General features: G+C 36.3%; 2 protein-coding genes across 4 annotated transcripts; one reads left to right on the forward strand and one right to left on the reverse strand.

Moving 5' to 3' along the window:
* Positions 1-1033: 1033 nt before the first annotated feature.
* LOC105044420 (E3 ubiquitin-protein ligase XB3) lies at positions 1034-4835 on the reverse strand. 2 transcript variants are annotated; one of them, XM_010922302.4, is made up of 8 exons: positions 4527-4835; positions 4357-4416; positions 4162-4233; positions 3924-4045; positions 3660-3800; positions 3444-3551; positions 2600-2858; positions 1034-1798 (listed from the first exon to the last, which is right to left on the reverse strand). In XM_010922302.4, the coding sequence occupies exons 1-8, from the start codon at positions 4707-4709 to the stop codon at positions 1418-1420; spliced, it is 1326 nt and encodes a 441-aa protein (XP_010920604.1). In that variant the 5' UTR covers positions 4710-4835; the 3' UTR covers positions 1034-1417. The 2 variants fall into 2 exon arrangements, with proteins under 2 accessions (XP_010920604.1, XP_073113241.1); XM_073257140.1 differs by lacking the exon at positions 1034-1798 and adding an exon at positions 1818-2418.
* Positions 4836-15542: 10707 nt separating this feature from the next.
* LOC105044422 (large ribosomal subunit protein eL36x) lies at positions 15543-18874 on the forward strand. Of its 2 annotated transcripts, XM_010922303.3 has the most exons (4): positions 15543-15678; positions 15991-16098; positions 17783-17982; positions 18707-18874. In XM_010922303.3, exons 2-4 carry the CDS (start codon positions 16000-16002, stop codon positions 18735-18737), a joined length of 330 nt encoding a protein of 109 aa, XP_010920605.1. In that variant the 5' UTR covers positions 15543-15678; positions 15991-15999; the 3' UTR covers positions 18738-18874. The 2 variants fall into 2 exon arrangements, with proteins under 2 accessions (XP_010920605.1, XP_029120231.1); XM_029264398.2 differs by lacking the exon at positions 15543-15678 and having other exon boundaries at positions 15971-16098.
* Positions 18875-21974: the final 3100 nt, after the last annotated feature.

A 21974-nucleotide genomic window follows, 5' to 3' on the forward strand; every position in this document is an offset into this window, starting at 1 on the left:
CTTGCTTTGATTGCAAAAAGATGCCATTAAAAGCAACATCAATGTGATGGAGAGAGCTTAACAATTGCCACTTCGACCTTTATGACCACTTTCTGTTGTTTAGTTCAATGTTTACCCTTCCTTCACACGGCACTTGGACCCCCACCCGGCCCATGTCAACATTTTGACCCAATACCCAGACCCCATCTCTCCCACACATGACATACTCACTCTCATACAAGATGGACCAATAAAGCGTCCATCTGGTGGAAGGATGAACACATCCTTTACCACAAAGGTAGGTTCCGTGCTCTAATAGAGATACCCTTTGAATCAGTTTGGGCTTGTGCCAACATCACCCAGGGGATCCCACAATCCGACCACCTCAACAGCAAATTGTAGAAAACAAACCGCCTTATGGTCAAGTCACACAAGTTGAACAAGAGCTTTGCAGAACCAAAAGACTTACTAATTCAAAAAGATCATAAGGTTTCATGTGGACCACTTTGACTCCTATAAGAAGAACTGAATAAGGCTCAAAAACAAAATCCACGGTATTAGGAAACCGACTCATGAACCAAACTTTCTAAAATCATCATTATACAATATCTGATTCTATCATTTAGATCCTTAAATGGATAGATCAGATCAAAAATTATCTTTCTAAAAAATTTTTGACTGAACATAACACCTATCGATAAATCTGATATAGAAATCAAGATCAATTTTAATTTTTTTTCAAATTTATTTTTCTATATGTATTTTAGAAAAATAAATCCTATTAATTTTTTTTGAAAAAAAAATTGATTCGAATTATACCAAGATGAATCTCAGTATCATAAATAAAGATTATATATCTTGATTTTATAATCATCAACAAAAGAAAATAGAAAAATAAATTATATTTTTCAAATTTTTCCATCATTTTTTTTTATTTTTTAAGGGATTGAGCTGAATTGGTCCAGAAAAATTTTCCTTCCCCTTATCGGTAAGAGTGGAGCCCCAACCCCATGTTCAATTATATTGCAGTCACATGGTAGCTAACAGCCATAGGTCATTTAAATGAATTGTTCATTTGTACCATCTCTGATGTTGCAGATGCAAACAGGCAACCCTACAGCTTCTCCACCCTTCAAAGAATCCTAGCTGGGTGACGGTGGTCCATGATGCAACCACTTCGAGTTCCCACAGTGGGCACCACTCATAATAATTACAACTACAATCTCTCATCAGCAAAGTTGAGGATAACCAGCCTTACCAAAAGCACTGCGGTGCACAGTCCTTTGTCAGTGGTACCCAACGACCGACCCAAAATCTGCACAAGGGACTGCTTATTGGATTTCTCCTCTTGCCTTTTAGAATGAGAGAATCTACACACAACCGATGGCCTGCTTCCAGGATTCCTCAAAATTGTTCACCTCTCGTGAATTGGGTACTGTTAAGGCTTGTCCACCACATCTTGAGCATCAGCCATTCGTCCCGAGCCACGGCCCATCTTTCCAAATGATCCCTTAGCAGAAGGTAGTCCTCTGAAGCTGCTGCTTCCCTCACCGACATTCCGAGACCTCCTCGACCGCCTTAGCTTCGGGCTGCCATTGTCGCCGTCATCCTCGGCCTTGGTTTTGGCCACCACCAGCCGGGCTATGTTGCTGCGGCAGAAGGGGCAGGTGGGCGCTGGCAGGCACAAGGTTGTGGGGTTGGGCTTCTTGTGGCAGCATAGAGCCAGTGTGCAATGTGCACACATCTGGTGCCCACAGACTTGGACCTCAATGGTGCAGACTTGGTCGAAGCAGATACAGCAGAGCTCGGTGTCACTTACCTGCAGAACATATCACCAGATGAACCAAATCAAAATGTTCCAATTAGGTGTTCTATCAGCTGGTATGCATGCTTCTCTCGGTTGGGAAAAATATCGAACAATGCACTAATATATTTGACTTCTGTATCATGAAGCCCGGAATAAATGGTTGTACACAGATAAACATTAGGCTTCATCAAATACGATTAAAAGAGATGCTGAAATTATAGTAGCTAAATGTATACTTGCGTATTGTATAAATTCAGCAGTTAATTATGAAACAGTCAGCATTATATATTGTGAGGCAGTCATCGTATAGTGTATGGGTTTGGTGGTCAGAAGCATCATACTGCAATCCTTATCCTAATCTGCATCACCTCTGCATGTGGTGGCCCAAGTGTATAACAAGTATTCTTTTTGATCGAGAGCAAAAATATAGAAGCTTGATGGAAGCCAGCACAGGGGCATACGTCATGCACCACAGCCACTATGATTACAGGTGTTGCATGCTCAGCAAGTCAGATATGGACAGCAGTATCATGATGTTATCAAGCATACCTAACTCCCCTTGCAGTTCAGCAACAATAAAAAGCATAACTTGTTAAGCTCGGACCATACGAGGATGATGAGTTTGCGAGAATCTGAAGCAACATATATACTATCATCACCTCAAGCCCAATACACCCACCACTACAGATGAATTTAAAGTTCTATCAACCAACATGCATTATTACTGCATCACTGTAAACTTATGGTAATGCTGATCTATTCAAAAGGGAATTGGGTCTAAACTGAAACCAGAAAGAAAGCACAGTAGGCTACCTCAGAGATATCATCATCAATTCCATCAACTGAATGAACAGGGGAAGGCAAGGAATATGCCGTCCCCTTCAAGATCTTCTTCTCCCTTTCCCTATTAGCTTCCATCAAAGCTGCCTCTAATAGAGCCTTTGCATCTCGATCCAGCTCACTGATGAACTTTAATGGAGAAGGCCAGACCAGAGGCTCTGCTGATGATGGATTTAGTAAGGCTGCACAAGCTCCATGGTTCCGCTTCAAAGCAACATCATATGGTATTCTCCTGCAGATAGCAATCAGCATACATTTAGAAGGGAAAAAAAAAAAAAAGGAGTGAAAAGAAGAAATGTTCATCATCATATCGGTAGCTACTATATCTATTGAAATAGCTTCACAAATTCAAAACCTATGGCCGAAAGGATCATTTCAAACCTATGAGTTAGTGATGAAAGCGAGATATTACTAAAACTTTAGAAAATTAAACTTTTAAATAAAAGTTTCACTTAAAATCATTTAACATAATAATTTATAACATTTTAAGATCACATAATAGGAACAAATTCAGTAAATTTAAGTGTTCAACAAAACTAGTAGTCTAAAACCATAGACAGATGTTAAGATAGAACTTAGGAACATTGCCAGCATCAAGATCATATAGAGATCCAGATCTGCAAACTAGATAATAAGACAGGCTAATTAAAACCCCTCGTACGGAAAATCTTGAAATGAAGACGCAATCTAACACATTAAAGATAATTTCATCATGAGTTGTTCATAATTCTATCGAAACATTAAGGTTTCACAAAACGGTATCAAACTTAAGACTTTCCAAATTGAGTGGCATGACTGGTGTTGAAAGAATCTTTACCCAGATGCATCCCTTTGAAGCCGATCAGCCCCCCATGCAAGCAATCCCCGAACACAATCCAAGCATCCCCCACGGGCCGCCAAATGTAGAGGAGTGCTTCCTGGGCAACTGCAATTCAATACCTACTAAGTTGGTAGCTTCTCTCACCACCTCCCAAACTCCAAACAATGAAAGCAAGCAGATCCAAAGAGGGAAAATATGGAGCTGTGAAATTACCCATATCCACCAGTAAAAGCACAAACAAGAGCACCATTGTCCAAAAGAATATGGACGCAATTAGGCCGTCTCTGCCTCGCTGCAAGATGCAAAGGCGTCGCCCCATGGCCATCTCTTATGTTCACAAATCGAGCAAATCCCCTGCAAACATAAACAGCACATGAAGAGAGAATAATTAGAATTAGAATAATCCCCAGAGCGCAAGACCTCGATCTATCATAGCCACCAAACAACAGTGAATGGAGGATTTGACAAGAAACCCACCAAGAATCAGCTACAGAAGTGGATTGAGCTGCCGACAGAATCGCTTGCAAACAATCCGAATGGCCGTAATATGAAGCATAATGCAAGCAAGTTCTTCCATGCAACGAGTCAAACATCAAGATCTAACACAAACAAAAAGAAATCTAGATGAACATTCCATTCCTAGCTCAATACTTCGGGAGGGAGAAAAAACAACAAAAGTTAGGAAAATAGGGAACGACGCAGAAATTTGGCATACATTTGCTCCGGCTTGGAGGAGCTTTTGCACGCAGGCGATCTTCCCGTGCATCGCGGCCAGCATCAGGGGAGTCTTTTACCACAGAAACAGACGCAAAGGTCACGCTTTTATGCTCCAAGATCACCAATACAAACAAATAAAACCATAAAACAGGAAAAACAAACAGAAAAAATCGAACTTGTACGATCTCCTCACCTGTTTATTTCGGTTTAGGACATCAGGATTACCAGATCGTCTCAGCAACATAGAAAGAACCTGAAACCACAGCCAAAATCCAGCGATCAGAACCGAAAAATTACCAAGATTCCACCAGAAATGGCCGGGAAGAAAAGGAGAGATGATCGATTCGAGGAAGCAAGACGGACCTCGACGCGACCATTGGCAGCGGCGATGTGGAGGGGGGAGATGCGGTCGTAGATGGTGGTCTGGCGGAGGAGGGCGGCGTCCCGGTGGAGGGCGGACTCCGCCGCCTCCAAATCGCCGGCTCGGACAGCGCTGAAGAACTCGTGCTCTTGGCTCGATCTGGCGCAGCTGAGCTCCAGACCCATCTCTCCGCCACCTCTGAGTCTCCGGCGAACCAACCTCCCGAACGGCCCGGAGAAGAAAGAGGAGGAGGTGGAGGACGAGCGCGTTTAATAGGAAAGTAGCGGAGGTTTTTCTAAGACTTAGCAGGATCTAGGAGTCGAGCATTCCTCTCCTCGCTTATTTATATGTATATCCCACTACACGTATCAAATTATATGGACATTCTTATAAATAAATAAATAAATATATATATATATATATATATATATATATATATATATATATATATATATATATATATATAACGTCTAATATTATTAAAATATAAATTATTTGAAAATAAAATAACTCAAATATATCCATGGATATGCAAAAAAAAAAAAAAAAAATTAAAGATGTTAATTCAATGCTGTATATGTAGAAGGGTGTATACATAGAAAAATTATTAAAAATTAAAGGTATATGATCAAATAGTAAGAAGTTAATTATAATAAAAATAATATGAATATTTTTGGTTGAGCAGAGAGAAAAAAATCGGTATCATTATGCTGCATGATCTATTACTAACATCAATTCTTTTAGAAAAAATTATGTTATCTTTATGAAATTGAATCATGTTATCTTTACAAAATTTCCGTTTCAACAAATAATCAACTCACAATATATAAATCATTTCATTGATCTTAACATCAATAATTAATTTAAATCTAATATATTTTAATATTTTAATATATATATATATATATATGTCATAGACTCAATAATAATGATTACATCAATATAAAATATGAGAATATAAAAGATTTAGCAAATTTTAACCGATTTTTAATCATTTTTTAATAGAATTTTTTTATTGTATAACTTTCTAAATATGCAAAATTATATAAGTACCTTCATAAAGTTTCTATTTACATATATACTTTTATAAACTTTTTTTTTATGTATGTCTATCTATAAGAATATTTTAATTATTTTAATTTTAAATTATTTATTTTTAAAAATATTAGATTGTATAGGTACATATGCAAAAGAGAAGAAAAAAGAAAGATATATATGTAAAATAAATATTTTAAATAGAAAAAATTAATAAGAAATTTCTAATTATGTTTAAACTTAAAAGTAGCTATCCACTTAAGTTTCAAGTAAAAAATCTTCTCCATTTAAAATATAACTTCAAAGCAATTATATAAATGGGATAAAATGATCCAATTATCCTTGTAATTATAAATCAATACTATACTATTATAAAATAATACTATACTATTTTAAAATAATATTACACTATAATAAAAGTAACACTACACTATTATAAAGTAATACAATAATATTATAAAGTTATACTATACTATTATAAAGCAATACTGTGCTGTTATAAAATAATACTATAATAAAAAAATACTATACTATAATAATATAATAGTATCTTATTATAAAAGAATACTATACTAATATAATATAATAAAATAATACTGTATTATTATAAAAAAATACTATACTAATATAATGTAATACTATCTTATTGTAAAGAAATACTATACTAATATAATATAATAAAGTAATACTATATTATTATAAAGAAATACTATACTAATATAATATAATACTATTTTATTATAAAAAAATACTATACTATGATAATGTAATACTGTAATATTTTAAAAGATATAAGGATAACTTCAGTTAAAAATAGATAGTTGCTTTTAATTTGTTTTTTAAATTGATAGTTACTTTTACATAAAATTCATTGAGGGAGCTATTTTTAAGTTGAAATTAAAGTTGGAGATTTATTTCTAGTTCTTTATATTTTAAAAGAGTATACATATAAATAGCAACTTTATGAGAATATTTAAATAATTTTGCATATTTAGAAAAATATACATGCAAAAAATTCTAAGAAAAAAAATAATCCCATCTATTTGCCCTTTATTCCTAAAATAACATCATTTGTGTTGAATAAGTTTTGTTTTATAAGAATTTTGGATGGCCTTTTCAATAAGGATTTTGGATAACCTTCACATAAAAATTTATAACTCTAAGAATCTATCCTGCCACTAACTATTAATTTGGTTGGTTAGTATCATGTCTTAAAAGTAAGGATGGCAATTTATGATCTGACTCATGAATGAAGCATGTTTGAGTTTAACATAAATAGATCTAGATTATGAATGAATCAACATATCTATACCTGTTTATTAAATAGATAGGATTCATATTTATGTCTTTGACCTATCTAACCCATTTTGACCCATTTAATAATTTGGCTGGATCATTATCTCACTCATTTAATTTGTTTAAAATTTATTTAATCTATTTAATAAATGAATTATGTGAGTCGGATCGAATTATTTGTTTGACAAAAAGATCAATTTTAGATTTTGATTTTTGACTTTTTAATAAATAGATTGGATTCAAATTGATGATTTTTTTTATTTGACTTACATTCGATCTGATCGATATACGATCCAACCCAACCGAACTGCCACCCTAACCTAAAATATTATATTTAAATCTGAATAATTTTTTTAAAAATATAAAATTTATATTTAAATATATTGGGTTCAAGATAGTTGAATTATAAAATAAAAATAAAAATAAACGATTCTCACTCTAACCATTTAATTGGACATTAAAGAATGTGACCATTCCTATTTCTTCTCTAATTCTTCTCTAATTCTTTCATGTTTCAGTTTTGATCAAAAACCAAACATACTTTTATTAGAAAGAAAATATCAAAAAAAAACAGAAATATGGGTTGCAAAAATCTCTTTCTAGATATTATCTTTTGAAAAAATATTACTGCAACCACATTCGCAACATTCACTAATAAAAATATATTGAGAACTATATTTCGCAGGGGTTGGCCATAAACGGTGAGGGGGTGGTGGATCGAGGAAATGGGGCAGGTCAAAGTTGCTGTTGTCAGATAATTTGGCAGAGACCGGGTCGCTTCTATGACGAAGAGTGAAGTGCTTGGAAGTCCACAAGTTCATGAGTCCAAAGAGTCTGATATAATCTTAAAGTTTCCACGCTGTAGCATTCGTCTTCTGTGGACTTATTGTAGCCGTTCAACAATCCCGCGCCTCCAATTATTTTGACCCTTGGCACTGAATTTGGACTGGCAGCTCATAAAAAATAAATAACTAAATCACCCACAATTTTTGGCTCTTAAAAAAATACAAACTGGAATAGCAAATTTACAATTTAATTCCATTTTTTGTTATTATTCTATGACAAACATATATTTTTAGAGCTTAGAGCCTCCTTGAGGACCGGAGTATCCAGAATGACTTATCAGATATTTAGGTGTTAAAATATATATATATATTTTTAAGAAAACATATGTTGATTCTTCCACCATCTAATATGATTCTAGTGGCCTGATGGGAAAAATGGACCCAACTTGTTGAGTGTTGATGGAGAAAGTTCGTTCAGAGACAAGTGGTAATGAGAACCAAGTTGGTCTTCATGAAAAAAACGATCCAGCATCTTGTTAATTTCAAAATAATTTGATGTTTCGTGCAAATTCTGTCACTCTCCAATTCAAAGAGTTATAAGAAAGGCCATCGGTGTTCTATTTCTATCGATTTCTCTACGTTCATATAGAAAAAAAAAAAAAAAAATTTACACCCTTTTTTTGTTAAAAAGAATTATATCTCCGGAGTAACGTGCCGGCGAATTGTATATAGGAAAAAATTTAAAAAATACCATGCTTAAGTTGTCAAGCTATCTTTTTTTTTTTTTTTTTTGATATTATTATCCATAAATTTTTACAATATTTAGGATGGTACTTTTTAAAAATTTTTAGCAGTTGTGATCAAGATGAATGGTAGACTGGCATCCTTATATGCGAAAAATCTAAAATAGGCAGAAAATCTTTTGTCTAGGAGTACAGATAAGCTATAAATGAAGGATCTTACACCTTTCCCCTACTCGATTCCATCTTCTCAAATAAAGAAGGCACTCAAGTTTTAAGTAACCGATGCCTTGTTAAGTATATCAACCAATTAACACTAATAACTTCTCTTAGGGAAAAGCAATAAATTTGAAACGACCAAAGCATTTATTTTGAAAAAATAAAAAGAAATAGAACTTGGTCAAGGAGAGTCGGAGACTGCCACCTTCCAATGGAGATTAACCATGTGTTTACTGGGACCTCACGACATGGGAGCATCTGCTGCTTATTTTCTTGCTAATTATTTAAAGCATTCGTGATGTAACTGGAACTGAACTTTAGTATATTGTTTGAGGATTCAGTAAGCCAGGAGTTGTAGTCTTTTTAGACGAATCGTAATTTTATCTTCAGTCTTAAATCTTTTCGAGCCTCGATGCATTGAATACGAAAATGACGGTGCTGCAAGTCCCTGCTCCCATGCAAGTCACAAACCTCGGGCATTGTGGATGCTCCATGGCTTCCGCTTCAAGCAACCCTCATGACTTTTGGCGTCATGTAATTTTTTCTTTTCTTGGTGACATATAATATTTTCCACCGAAGAGGATCAAGAATTTAGTACTACGTAGGTGTACGTATTCACACCATTCCGTGCAAAAACCTGACATCATAGTTGTTTTTCTATCTGGATTATGATTTCTATGGTGGAAGTCACTGGAAATTCAAAGATCCTAGTTAGCTTTGATCGAGAAATGCACTTAAACCTTTACAAAATAGAAAGTAAACCACCCATCAAAGTTGCCTCCCAAATATGGTTGGAAGGTGATCCGTCCTAGTTCCCATTAATGATACTTTTTCCAATGCTCCCTCTCACAATGCTTTGATGCCTAAATATACGATCGTCCATGAGATCCATTTGAGCCTTTAATTAAAGCCACTCATATTTACAAGAAAAACAATCAAGTTGTAGTTTGATTGCCACGAAGACATTAAACTCGGGTATGGTTTTGGAGCATTCTTCATCGATTCCAGTCTAACTTGCCTTCTTGTTACAAGCGGCGTCCAGATAGAGAATGATGAATGTCAAATCTTAGTCCAGCTGGTTTCTCCTCCTTTGTACCCAAAAAAAAGCAAAAAAGAAAAAACACCCATTGAAGCTTTTACTAGTTCAGGTAGGCACTTAAGAAACTGTGTAGTATAATTATTATTCTGTGCTTGCCCAATAATGTCCTAAATCATGTGGGGACCTCATTGTAACTTTATGGATCCATATTCTTCCCCCTGCTGCAAAGAAACAACCAAAACATTGGAAAGTGAAAGAGCTTGCTTGTAGTATTAATGGTTTGGTGTTGAAGGATGGAATCCGTGGAGAACTGTGGAGCAGTAATGGTTTCTTGAGTGACACTACCGTCGTGATATGGAAAACTTGAGGCCCTGTTCTATACGGAGACATGCTTTTGTGGCTTTGTGCCCTTGCTGCTAGCAGCTACATAGCATGTTAACAAGAATTTGGTGGCAAACACACTCCTTGAAATCAGGCTTTAACGCCAAACGGTGGTTCTCAAATCAGAGAAAAAGTGCAGAGGAGGAAGACCACTCGAGAAGGCAAAGTTAGCTTTTAGGACACCTTGAGGTGGACCATGTGTGGCCGTGAGAGCCACTAAAATCTTGCAAGATGCAATGGTTTCCAGACTTTCCATTGCTCCGAGCCTGTTCTTGATAGATGATGGACAACGACTACTCGACCACGCGATGTGAAGCTCCAGCGTCCAATCAATATAGTGGACCAACATGTGGAATGGAGTAGGGGTGGCACCGGACGCTAAGGCTGGCACTCCAACCCCAAAAACTGGTACTACCGGACCCAGCACCAACCTGGACCCGATCAAAACTCGACAATGAACGGGTTGGGTATGAAATCAAAATCAAATCTATAGGAATTTCAATATTGGATTTAAATTCGAGGTTTTTATATATCCGATCAACCTGCATCGGACTCAAGCATGCATATATGATCCAACCATCACAGAGAGGCATTAATTACTTGGTCCAATGACTGGGATGTTGACCAATAAATTTAAAGAAAATGTTTGATTTGCAATCGAAATCAGAATGGGAATAAGAATCGGAATGATTTGAAATTGGAATCGGAATGATCAAATTTTTTGAAACGTTTGGTTCGTGATCGGAATCGAAATCAGAATTGAAATTTGAATGAAAAATTGAATTCATAGAGAAGAATAGGGATTAAGTTCTATATAAATTAAGCCATTCCTATTCCACCTTCGAATTGGAATAGGACTCCTCCCAACTAAACGATTGGAATGGGAGTTACCCATTTCGATTCCTATTTGAGACTCCCACTCCCTTCCATTTCAATTCCTATTTCAGACTCCCACTTCCTTCCATTTCAATTCCTATTTCAGACTCCCACTCCCTCCAACCAAAAATCCTCAAAAAATTACCGGCAAAAAATCCATTGATCTAATCTACATCCATCTTGTAGGGCATAGAAATAATTATAAATTTAAGGCATTAGAATAACCAAAAATCCTCAAAAAATTACCGGCAAAAAATCCATTGATCTAATCTACATCCATCTTGTAGGGCATAGAAATAATTATAAATTTAAGGCATTAGAATAATTATATATTAAACTAGTTTTTTTCTTAAAAAAAAAAAAAAAAGTAGAAAACTAACAAGTGGGATTAGACTTTCACCACTTACAATATTCTATGAGAGAAGTAGAAAATATCTCACCTGACGCCACCGGATCATTGGCTACAACCATGATCAAATATTTACTTGCTTGTTTATATACCCTTGTCCGACTTGATTACTTGCTTTGATTGGAAAGGCTGGGGGGCCCATCTATATTACAAATGATGTAATGCGCAGCTGATATCCGAAGATGAAGATGGGCAGTCCAAATAGATTACAACAAGCATGCACTCGTGCTCAAAAGAATAAATATAAATATATCACATTGCCTTGTTTATGCATGTGCTCGCATGAGGCATATTTATGTGCTCCATGTTGCGAAGATGCATGTAGGCATGCATCACATGGCTATATATGTCAGTAATCGCATCCGTTTGTTAGTGCAGCAGTGCACCAAGAGAAACATTTGATGAGTTGGGTTTGTAGAAATGAATGGCTGTGATTGACAGCATATACAGCCGCATGGTGCACATAAGGTATAATTTCTCGTAGGCACATACAGGGAACCCATGTGCAGTAGAAACAAGGTCATCTTGGACAAAGATGATGACACCCAACTGGTTAAAAGCTCCTACCGTTCATATGAAAAGAGACAAAACTTTAGGCACGAGTGACTAACCAAATAATTCCCTATAGACATGCGCACATTGATCGAATTATGCGTATGAAGATTATGTGGCTTATATAGTTTGTTGCTGTTGAACTCCAAGGTTATACTGAAGTTGGTAAGGTGGAGGAGATGGTGAGGCCGGTCTTTTCTCAATGTGCGATGAGATTCGAGTTTGTGGTTGTTGTAGCTTCACGATTGATAGATGGATCTAAAAGAAAAATTTTTCATTAAAGGTTTTTTTGTAGAGGATCTTTCGATACTCAAGTCAGTCAGAATTCAGAGAACAGTGAAAGAGAGAAAATGAGTGGGAGATCTAATGTGGGTGCTATTGAATGACTTACCTGATGATTTCTTATTTATTTTATTTACGGAGGAAGTTTGGTAGTTGTTACTTAAATGGACGGGATGAGTATTAACTGCATGGCAATGACTATAATTGTGCTAAACTGCGCAATAACTGTTTCCTATGTAATCTCGCAATTATAACCACTTTAAACATACAATAATGGCTCATTAGGTGTAATTGCTACTGCTAATCTTGGGTCAATACGATCATTCTCTCAGTTCATTCATGTGGTGAATGAGATAGAATATTATTGAGATGGACCAAGTTTGATGTTGTTGAGATCGGACAAAATATCTGCCACATATATCTAATTATTTTTTCATAGAAAAGGAAAAAACGACCTATTTTGACACTTTCGATCAAAATAAATCTATCTCAATAATCAAGAAAATGTGAAATTATGAGTATAACTGCTTCGAGAAGAGAACTTCAAGAGCTAGATCACTAAAATGATGGATATGGAGCAAACTATTGTTAGGATTTGACGTCGATCTACACTGAGCTCATAGCAAGATCTAAGATGATAAATGGAGTCCAATGAGCCTAAGAACAGTCTCAACGGAGTCCGGATGGCGAAGATATGCGTGATAGAAGTCTGAAGTAGGTGGTACGTGCGCAGGCGCAGCTCACACGGATTTCTCACACGATCCACGTGCAGTGCATGGACCGGTGGTCCATGGAGACCCGTGTGAACTAGGTGGGCATTTCTCTTAGGTTTTTCGCAGTCCACATGGATTGGAAGGTGGTTTCTATGCAGTTTCTCGCAGCTCACGCGGGGTTCTCGTAGACCAATGTGCGATCTAATGGTTGCGAGTACTCGCAGTCGTGATCAGACTGATCAGAGGAGATCAGAGATGAGTAGGGTCACGATGGGACGTGATCCAACATCCAATTTTCGATCTGAGGCTCGATCGGATGGCAGAGAAACTATAGGAGTCCGATCAGGAGTCTGATTCTGATATAGTTTGGATTTTAGGGCTTTGAGAGGCCCTGTGGGCAAACAGAACTGAACACACGTTGAGAGTGCAACAAAGAGCCGTGAGCGGAGGCATTAGTGTGAGGGAGGCTCGTGTAGCCATTGGGAGGAGTTCGACAGAGCTCCGAGCATGCGCAACAGGCAGAGCAGATTTTGCTGAGTCTGACAGAGAATCAGGGGCAGAGCAGAACGTTAGGCGGAGTAGCTGTGGAGAGGCACGATGTAGCAGTTCGCTTCACAGAAAGTGTTCAAAGACGTCGATGATCCTAATATTGACAGACCTGTGAGAGGGTCTCTTGGGAGAACTTCTCAGAGAGCTTTTATAAGGATATCTTCTAGTTGAGAGATGTTTATATACAAAGAGTAGAGAGTGAGTATTCTTCTCTTGTATTGTTTCTTTCTCCTAGTAAAGCTTGTATGTCCCATGGAGGCAACACTTAAGCTGTTCCACGTATCTGATTGTGTGTTTTCTGTTTTGTTTCTTCTTTTTTTTACTATAATATGAGTGATATCGAAAAGATCTTATGATTATAGTGGTATCCTGACCAAACATCCCCAACAACCATCACACTCTAAACCTACTACTTGGACTAGCCCATGATACACCACATATTTCAAAGGATAGCACTCATGGGGTTATACTCTATAAAATATGTGGCCATATCAAATGCCAGCCCAATAAGTATGTCTGGGGTGTGACACATATATTTTTACATGATGTTGAAAGAGTTTTTGTAAGGTAGCAAAAAATTTGCTCAACCCATCCTATATTTCATTTGGGCTCGGTTTGTGACAAGGATCTCAATTTAGGTTAATTATATGTTGGACTTTATAATATAAACTCTAAAGGTGCATTTGGTTTATGCCGATGCGTTAGATTCACGATTGAAATTAGAATCAGAATTGGAATGGAATTTAGATACTAGAGAAAAGTAGGAATTGGATTTAGGATGATTAGGATATTTTTATTCCCTTTGGAATAGAAATGAGACTCTCCCGATTAAATATCTAGAATATGAGTCACTCATTTTCATTCTAATTCCAAAATCCTATTTTTCCTAATCAAACATGTCCTAAATAGATTAATAATGCGGTTGGAGATTGACTACACTCGGGCTATAGAGCTGTATTTTGAACAGTGGTCTTCTGTAGACATGTATTTTGGAAGTGGTTTGTCTTCACCTCTTGGTTTCGGTTGCTAAATTTATCTTTGACAAAATGGTTTCTCAAGAATTGAAAGTGTTAGGTGAGGCATGCCAAATTAGACTAATAATAGTTAGGTCATGCAGAGTGAACGAGGTTGCAAATTGTAAGTGTCGAAGAGGTTTTACCCAAAAAGAAGAAGAAGAAGATAAGCAAGGGGTACACAAAAATGCAAACTAAGAAAGTGACTAATAAAAAAATAGTGAAATTTGATAGAAATAGGATAAATAATGAGAAGAAAAGTAATTGCTGCCTTCTAGAAGATAAAAAATTATATGAATGATGTTAATCACTAAGGTCCTCCGCTCGAACATTGTCTCTCAAGTTACTGGTGGTTTGTCTTCCTTGTAGACTTCACATCTAAGTTCTTTTGGGACTCACTTGGCCAAATATGCAAGTGCCTAGGACAGGTGTAGTTATTTACTCCACCTCATCGGGTATCCAATCTGATCTTAATAATGCAGGTTTTACTCGATCCATGATGAATCTAGGATGAGTATCGGTAATGATAAAATCCATCCCAAACTCAATTTGAAAATATATTGATCTGCAGTGAATCCAAGATTAGTACAGATAATGATAGAACCATGGTGATCTTATTCATCATCCATCCTGAGGTAAGTATGAGATTGATATGGATAATGGCTAATCCAATGTATATCTTGTTCATTGCCATCGCTATTTTAGGGATCAAAGTGTGCTTAAAAATGAGAAGCTATCGCTGATATTAGAACTGGGATGGTTATGGGCTTAGTTCATCCACCAGGCCTACGACGATGGTTCCCAATATAGACCAAAAATCATAGCCACATATATTATTTATATCTCTATAGCCAAAATTGCTGCACAAAATTCTGTTACTAATTTTTAAAATCGATTCGAACCTTCCGTGTCTTGGTGCGAATTCAACCAAGATTCGTTTCCAAGAGGTTTTGGAATCGGCTCAACCCGAGCCAAGGGGACAATTTTTGGTGAGCGGAAATGGGTGCACTTCATCCTTTGTAGGTCCAATAATTCAGAATCACAGAACCAAGCAACATGGCCCGGCCAGGAAGGTTCAATATAACCTTAATCGGACGGTCGTGATCTACTCAGGGGTACTTTCGCTAATAACGAATCACTGAGGCCTTTTTTGTCATTATATCGCAAAATCCGGCCTCGCTCCGCGGCGCTCTTTATTAGGGTTCCATCTTCCGCCATTAGGGTTCTTCGGCGGCCGCTGGGGTTTCTTCGGCACTGAACCAAAGGTGAGAGATGGATCGCTCCTCCCGTTCTTTTTCTTCGATCTTTCTCTCGTAGCGATGCTCGTTTCTTGGTTTCCAATCTTAAAACCCCAAACTTTGTTGTCGGTTAACAATTTTTTTTCTTGTATGCTTTCATTATATCAGAGGGAAATCTAGATCATCGGATCTGCGCTTATCTCTCCGTTATCATTTTGTATATGGATTTCATTAGTTTTGATTTCTCTCCCTAGTATATTGTCATTGTTTGCTTTAAGATCGTGTGCTACGAACACGCTGATCGCTCTTTGTTGTCGGTTTTTTATGGATTTTCTACAGAAGGAAGCGATGGCTCCGCAGCCAAATACTGGGCTCTTTGTCGGGCTGAACAAAGGCCACATCGTCACCAAGCGGGAGCTGCCTCCTCGCCCATCCAGCAGAAAAGGGGTAAGAGTCCCAAGTTAATGTTTAGAATTGATTTATTTTACTCGATCTTGCTCTGTTCTGTCTGTGAGCGTGGAAGAGGTACTTTTTGTTTATGCTATTAAGGATAATCGTGCTCATGCTTAATGTGATCCTACTTTTATTTGTAAGGAGGAAAAAACATCAGTGGGGAATCATAACCGTATGTTAAACCTTTAGTTGGTGCACGCAAATTTAGAAGTCTATGTTAGAATGAAACAGAGACTTTTCAGTAGCTTGATGAGAATCTGGTACTTGCAAATACTATTTAACTTCTGTGGTTTTCAAGATCCCAGAAAATGACACCATGCATGCATGTCAATGAAGTGTTTCTTTTTTTTTTTTTTTCTTTTATAAAAAATCTTGTTTGAGTATGGATTGTCTGATTTTAATTTATCATGAAATGGAAATGCATGTTGCTTGAATGCAGAATGACTTAAGTGGCCTGTTTAGTTATTTCTTTTACCAAGTCTTGGTTCTCTGAAAGAGGCAATATAAGCAGTTTACTGAGGATGTTTAAATAGGCAGGTTTTGCATGCGACAACGACATTAATATGATACTGCCCATATGCGAATGTTTTATTTTTCAATTTTGTGCTGTCCTAGTGGATTAGATGATCTTGGAGATGGATATATAAAAGGTTATAATTTCAATTAATAGACTCCTTGAAGGAACTTTAGGAAATGAAAGGATTCAATGCTGATCCAAAACCAATTCTAAAGTGGGTCTTAACTGGTAGGACTTGTATCTGACAGGTCTATTAAGTTTTGGTTATTCAAATAAGAGATTAATATTTTTTTTCTTTAACAAATTAGGGTCCTTATATGTAGCTGAACATGATTTGCTGCATTTTCGTGTTAATGCTTGCAGGTATTTGGATAAAATGGGGAAATAAAACTTCACTAGTTTCTTTTGGGTTTGGTTGGAATATATTCTAACATTATTCATGTTGCGTTTTGAGTAAATCTGGTTCAAGAACCCTTGTTCGAGAAATCGATCATATATACTTCTGATTTAGATTACTTGGATGCATCTTTTTGTATAGGTTTAGTTTGACTGTTCCGTATGAATTTGTTAAAGTTGTAGCATACAAGTTTCCATTGGTTTTATATTTGCAAACAGCCAAAACCTTACATTGAAGAGGTTTAGGCTTATAAAACTTCCAACATTTCACTAGTTAAAATATGTCGATATAAATTTTGCATCTGGTATTGCTTGTGGTGCTGATACTTCTGCTTTTTGTTTGCTCTATTAGGAGTAGTATATTAGAATTGTTCCTCACATATCGCAGGTGCTCAACCAATTGTCATTTGAGAAGATCAAGACTTTAGTCTCTCTCCATGCAACTTCATTTTTTCTGATGTGATAACATGACATCCATTCTTTATGTGTAGTTTTGTAGTTTTAAACCTCTCATTCAGTTCTTGCTTTGTGTACTGATCAGATTTTATCTTAGTTTTGGGTAAAATAAATTACCATTGCCTCCAACATGATGCACTCTCAGCGTGCTTGAGAACATTATGCAGTCTTACATGTAATGAATCCCCTGAACTGATGGATATTGATGTTTGTTGCAATGAATCTGCTTCATCGGTTAACTTCGTTTCTATTATTTCTGTGCATTGCAAAATTGTATTGAGATGCCTTACAACTTTTATGTTATTTCAGAAAACCAGCAAAAGGGTGCACTTTGTGAGAAACTTAATCAGGGAAGTTGCTGGGTTTGCTCCTTACGAGAAGAGGATTACTGAGCTTCTTAAAGTTGGAAAGGACAAGCGTGCCTTGAAAGTGGCAAAAAGAAAGTTGGGTACGCACAAGAGAGCCAAGAAGAAGCGCGAGGAGATGGCTAATGTTCTGAGGAAGATGAGGTGAGTGCCTATTTTTTTTTTCGACTGTTATTTTGTTTTTTCATATTGTATCAGAATATACTATTTTCCATTTTAAACGTCCACCGAGGTTCTGCTAAAAAAATTCTCTTGCAGCATAATGTAGGGTCATTATTCAGTTATAAAATGTAAATTGATGATATATTTTAGTATTATATATTCAATATAGCGTTAATCCTAACCAGGTTATACTTAATATATATATATGTATACATATATATATATATATATATATATATATATATATATATATATATATGTACACATGTATACATATATATATAGAGCTTGTCAGTTTTTACTTTGGTGGATTGGAACACAAGCATATTTAATTGTTAATTCTGGTTCTTGGTCTGGGTCTAGTGTGCTCTAATGTACTATATTGTGATCCAGCATGTTACCGGTTCTGCTTAAGCATTTGAACATATTTAATTGCTGCTAACACAATAATCCGCTTGAACTATTATATCAATTGAACCTTGATTCTCCAGGAAATTACATGAATGAGTTAAGTTTTTTGGATTTTTTTAAAGTTTAAGTAAGTGCTCGTGATACTGTTGTTAGCGTATTAAGCCAATATGACATGAGAACATCAGTGAATTTCCTGTATGAACATGATATGCTGTAATGTTTGGACTGACCTGTGGACAACTTGTAGGATTTCTAATTATTATTTTTGGATTTCTTGTGGCGCTTCCACCTGCAGGTCTGCTGGAGTGACCGAGAAGAAGAAATAATGTAGTTTGGGGGAGTCCATGGTCAAGTATTTTGAATTATGGGAGCTTATGAAGTATATTTCTTTATGTGCCCGCTAATGTAGGGTCTTGTAGACAGCGAGACAATTTAATTTTGAAATTTGACGATTTTTAGGAAATCTGTGTTTTCAGTTTTTGAGTGTTGTTTTTCTTTATTTGTGAGAGGGTGATTCACTAAAATTGTTCCATTGTGGCCCAGAGATCTTGGGTTCAAAATATGAAAATATCCTCTCGGTACTAGAATAAGGCTGTGTGCTGATCCTTTCTATCTGTCAATCGCGGTCATAAAATTGAATCAGTTTGTGTGGTAGGGGTAGCAATTAAGTTAGATCGGATCAGATATGATACGAATCGAATAAAAAAATATTAAAATTAAATTTAATTTATTTAATAAATAGATCAGATTTTTGAATTTGAATTCGATCTGATTAATATATAGAATATTTTATTCGATTTATTTAATCTGTTTAGTAAATAAATAATTTATTTAATTTAATCTAATTTATTTATTATTTAATATATTTATTAAATAAATAATCTGTTTAATCGATTTAATTTATTTAATTTATTTTTAAATAAGATAAATATCATAAATAGTTGGTATGTTTAAAATAATTAGAACATTAAAGAAGGAAAGAGAAAGAGGGTTCAGATTTAGTATTTTATTTATAATTAAATTAAAATAGCAACAATCGAGTGCATGTTGAAGGTCGTTTAAGATTATTGTTGTTAGAAATAATTAAATCAATAAAAAAATATTTTAAAATTATCATAATATTTTTATATAAATTTTAAAATAAATTTTTGCATCTAAATTATACTGTACATTTTGATATTCAATATAAAAAAATAGAAATCAAAAAAATATAAAATATAATAAAAAATAAAAAATAAAAAAATATATCTTGAAAAGATTAAGGAAGCACGAAAAGAAGAGAAGGGGGAAAAAATTTTAGATCTTGAGCGACCAATCTTCCTAGAAAAGAAAGGGTACTGGCTATCGAAAGAGGAAAAGGAAGAAAAATTCTTAATCTTGAGTGGCCAAGGCGTCAAGCGGCACACTTTGAGGCTTCGACGATAGCTGTTGGGAAAGAAAGCACCGGCTACTGAAACAAAAATAGAGAGAAAATGGCGTAGATCCGGGCTCCGATGAATACACCCATCTCCTCTCAAGGATCAAAGGAGGAAATCGAGGGAGGGTGGAAATATTGGAGGACATGAAAACATTCGCCGGCAGCCACCGAAGGAGTGGAGCTATGAAGGATTGAAGGAAAAAATTTTAAAGCATCGAGAGTCGAGAAAGAAATGAGATGAAAAAATAGAATGGGACTGAAGTGGTGAACAGCGAAACCAGCAAAGTCAGTAAGTCACTGAATGATCAAACCCCTAAAGCTTCTAAAGGATCCAGCTGTCACGGATTAAACGGATTTATGTTACAATCTGATCCGATCCAATTCAATTCATTTATTAAATGAATTAAATTGATTAAATGGACTAGTTATTTAAAATCTGAATCTAATCTGATTATTAAATAAAATAAATAAATTAATTTATTTATGATTTAAATTTATTTAATTTAAATTTAAATTTATTTAAAATAAATCGAATACAGATTATATTGACGGATCGGATTGATTTTTACTATCCCTCTTGTGTAGCACAGTCGGACAGTATAAAGGCCACTGTAAAAATATGCGTTCCCAAACGGTTGGGTGTTTTTTATGATGGAAAATGCGTGAATGCGAACCACGACGGTGTGTGAAAAGGGACGCAGATAGCCGCTGACGAGGATATATACCAACGTTTAAAGTCTAGACGCACATCTGCCATCGGTGGAAGTGGATTTCGAGCAAAGAAGTATTTACGGTGGCGAGGGATAAGCCCGGTTGACTTTGGCCTTGTTTGACTGGGGATAGGATGCTGCCGTGCTAACTCACAAACATCACGCGACCGTCCGTCCTCCACCATTCACGTCGCTTGATCATGTGACACAATTTGCAATGATGGAAACATCAAATGGCCCATCAGGGAGGATGGTCTTGGTATTATCCAGTCTCTTGTGGTGAGATACGACGCTTTGATTGTATATGTTGTCAGATTTCTATTACAGCAAGAGTGCCTCTAGAGTGCAGTGGCGAGGATTCGATATAGTTTTTGATACCTGATGATGCTATCCAATTTGGTTGGTCTAGTCCTTTTATGTGGAGAGAAATTTATTCTCGAACTTAGACGGTCCTGGATTGAGTTAGATGGCGAATAGGTGACGATCAAATGATTGACATCCTACGAGATCTATGGATTGCTGAGCTCTCATTGAACAAATAGCCTATTTTCGTGGACATGGAGATCATGAAGGTGAGTCATGTTTGCGACCTCTTTCAGCTGGGGGAGTATGGATGGAATGTTGGAGTAGTTACCCATTGTTTGGCGATGAGCTGGTAGAGAGAGTGCTTTCTATTATATTGCCTATTCACATCAGTCTGAATGTGAGAGTGTAGGGATTGGCCTGCAGTCCGTGAGTGATAACTAGGGAGCTATATGAGGTTTACAGGAAGGTTCCAATTAGGAAACTGAATGAGACCTAGATATGGCAATTGCACATTCATTTGAAAGTCAGCTTGTTCATTTGAAAAATTGTTTGGTCTCAGCTCCCGATCAGAATGATTCTGCGTGCGAGGGGCATACAGTCTTTGACGGTTTGCCTATCCTGTGGTTTAGAGGACGAGACTGTTGATCATGTCATGTTCCTATGCCCTTGTGCTTGCTTGGTGTGGCGGATGGCCGGTCTTCATGCCATGACCATTGCCTCCCTGGAGCCTACTCAGACCTTTTTAAAGGCCTTTTAGAGGAGCATGGAGAGTTATGTGTCTATGGTCGTGGGTATTCGAGCAACCTACATTGTCTATACATTTGACTAGCTAAAAATAGGGACTTATTCGAGAACGTTTGGCAGTCTGCGAGGCTCACTCTTAAGAGAGTCTTCAGGCTACAGAGATCATATGCTGGATCTTGATCGGTTCGATTTTGGCTATCTAGGAGACTTAGGACTCTCTAGTTGTCACAGCTGTGCCCTAATTGATATTTATCATTTGGGAGTCCTCACTCTTTGGATATGTCAAGGTCAACTTTGATAGTGGCAAAATGATCCGCAGGTGGTGTGGGCAGACATTATCTTTACTAGGCTAAGGGTTGGTGCAGCAAAATTTGTGCTCAAGAAGG

Source organism: Elaeis guineensis, chromosome 5 (assembly GCF_000442705.2).
Source record: "Elaeis guineensis isolate ETL-2024a chromosome 5, EG11, whole genome shotgun sequence".
Classification (NCBI taxonomy): domain Eukaryota; kingdom Viridiplantae; phylum Streptophyta; class Magnoliopsida; order Arecales; family Arecaceae; genus Elaeis; species Elaeis guineensis.

Excerpts from the sequence above, each read along its gene's own strand:
- LOC105044420 (XM_010922302.4), bottom strand. The coding sequence starts at position 4,709 with ATGGGTCTGGAGCTCAGCTGCGCCAGATCGAGCCAAGAGCACGAGTTC. Across the intron at positions 4,234-4,356 it reads TCCTAAACCGAAATAAACAG|ACTCCCCTGATGCTGGCCGC; the intron begins GTGAGGAGATCG and ends CTGTGGTAAAAG. Across the intron at positions 1,799-2,599 it reads TTGATGATGATATCTCTGAG|GTAAGTGACACCGAGCTCTG; the intron begins GTAGCCTACTGT and ends TATGTTCTGCAG.
- LOC105044422 (XM_029264398.2), top strand. The coding sequence starts at position 15,976 with ATGGATTTTCTACAGAAGGAAGCGATGGCTCCGCAGCCAAATACTGGG. Across the intron at positions 16,099-17,782 it reads GCCCATCCAGCAGAAAAGGG|AAAACCAGCAAAAGGGTGCA; the intron begins GTAAGAGTCCCA and ends ATGTTATTTCAG. Across the intron at positions 17,983-18,706 it reads AATGTTCTGAGGAAGATGAG|GTCTGCTGGAGTGACCGAGA; the intron begins GTGAGTGCCTAT and ends TTCCACCTGCAG.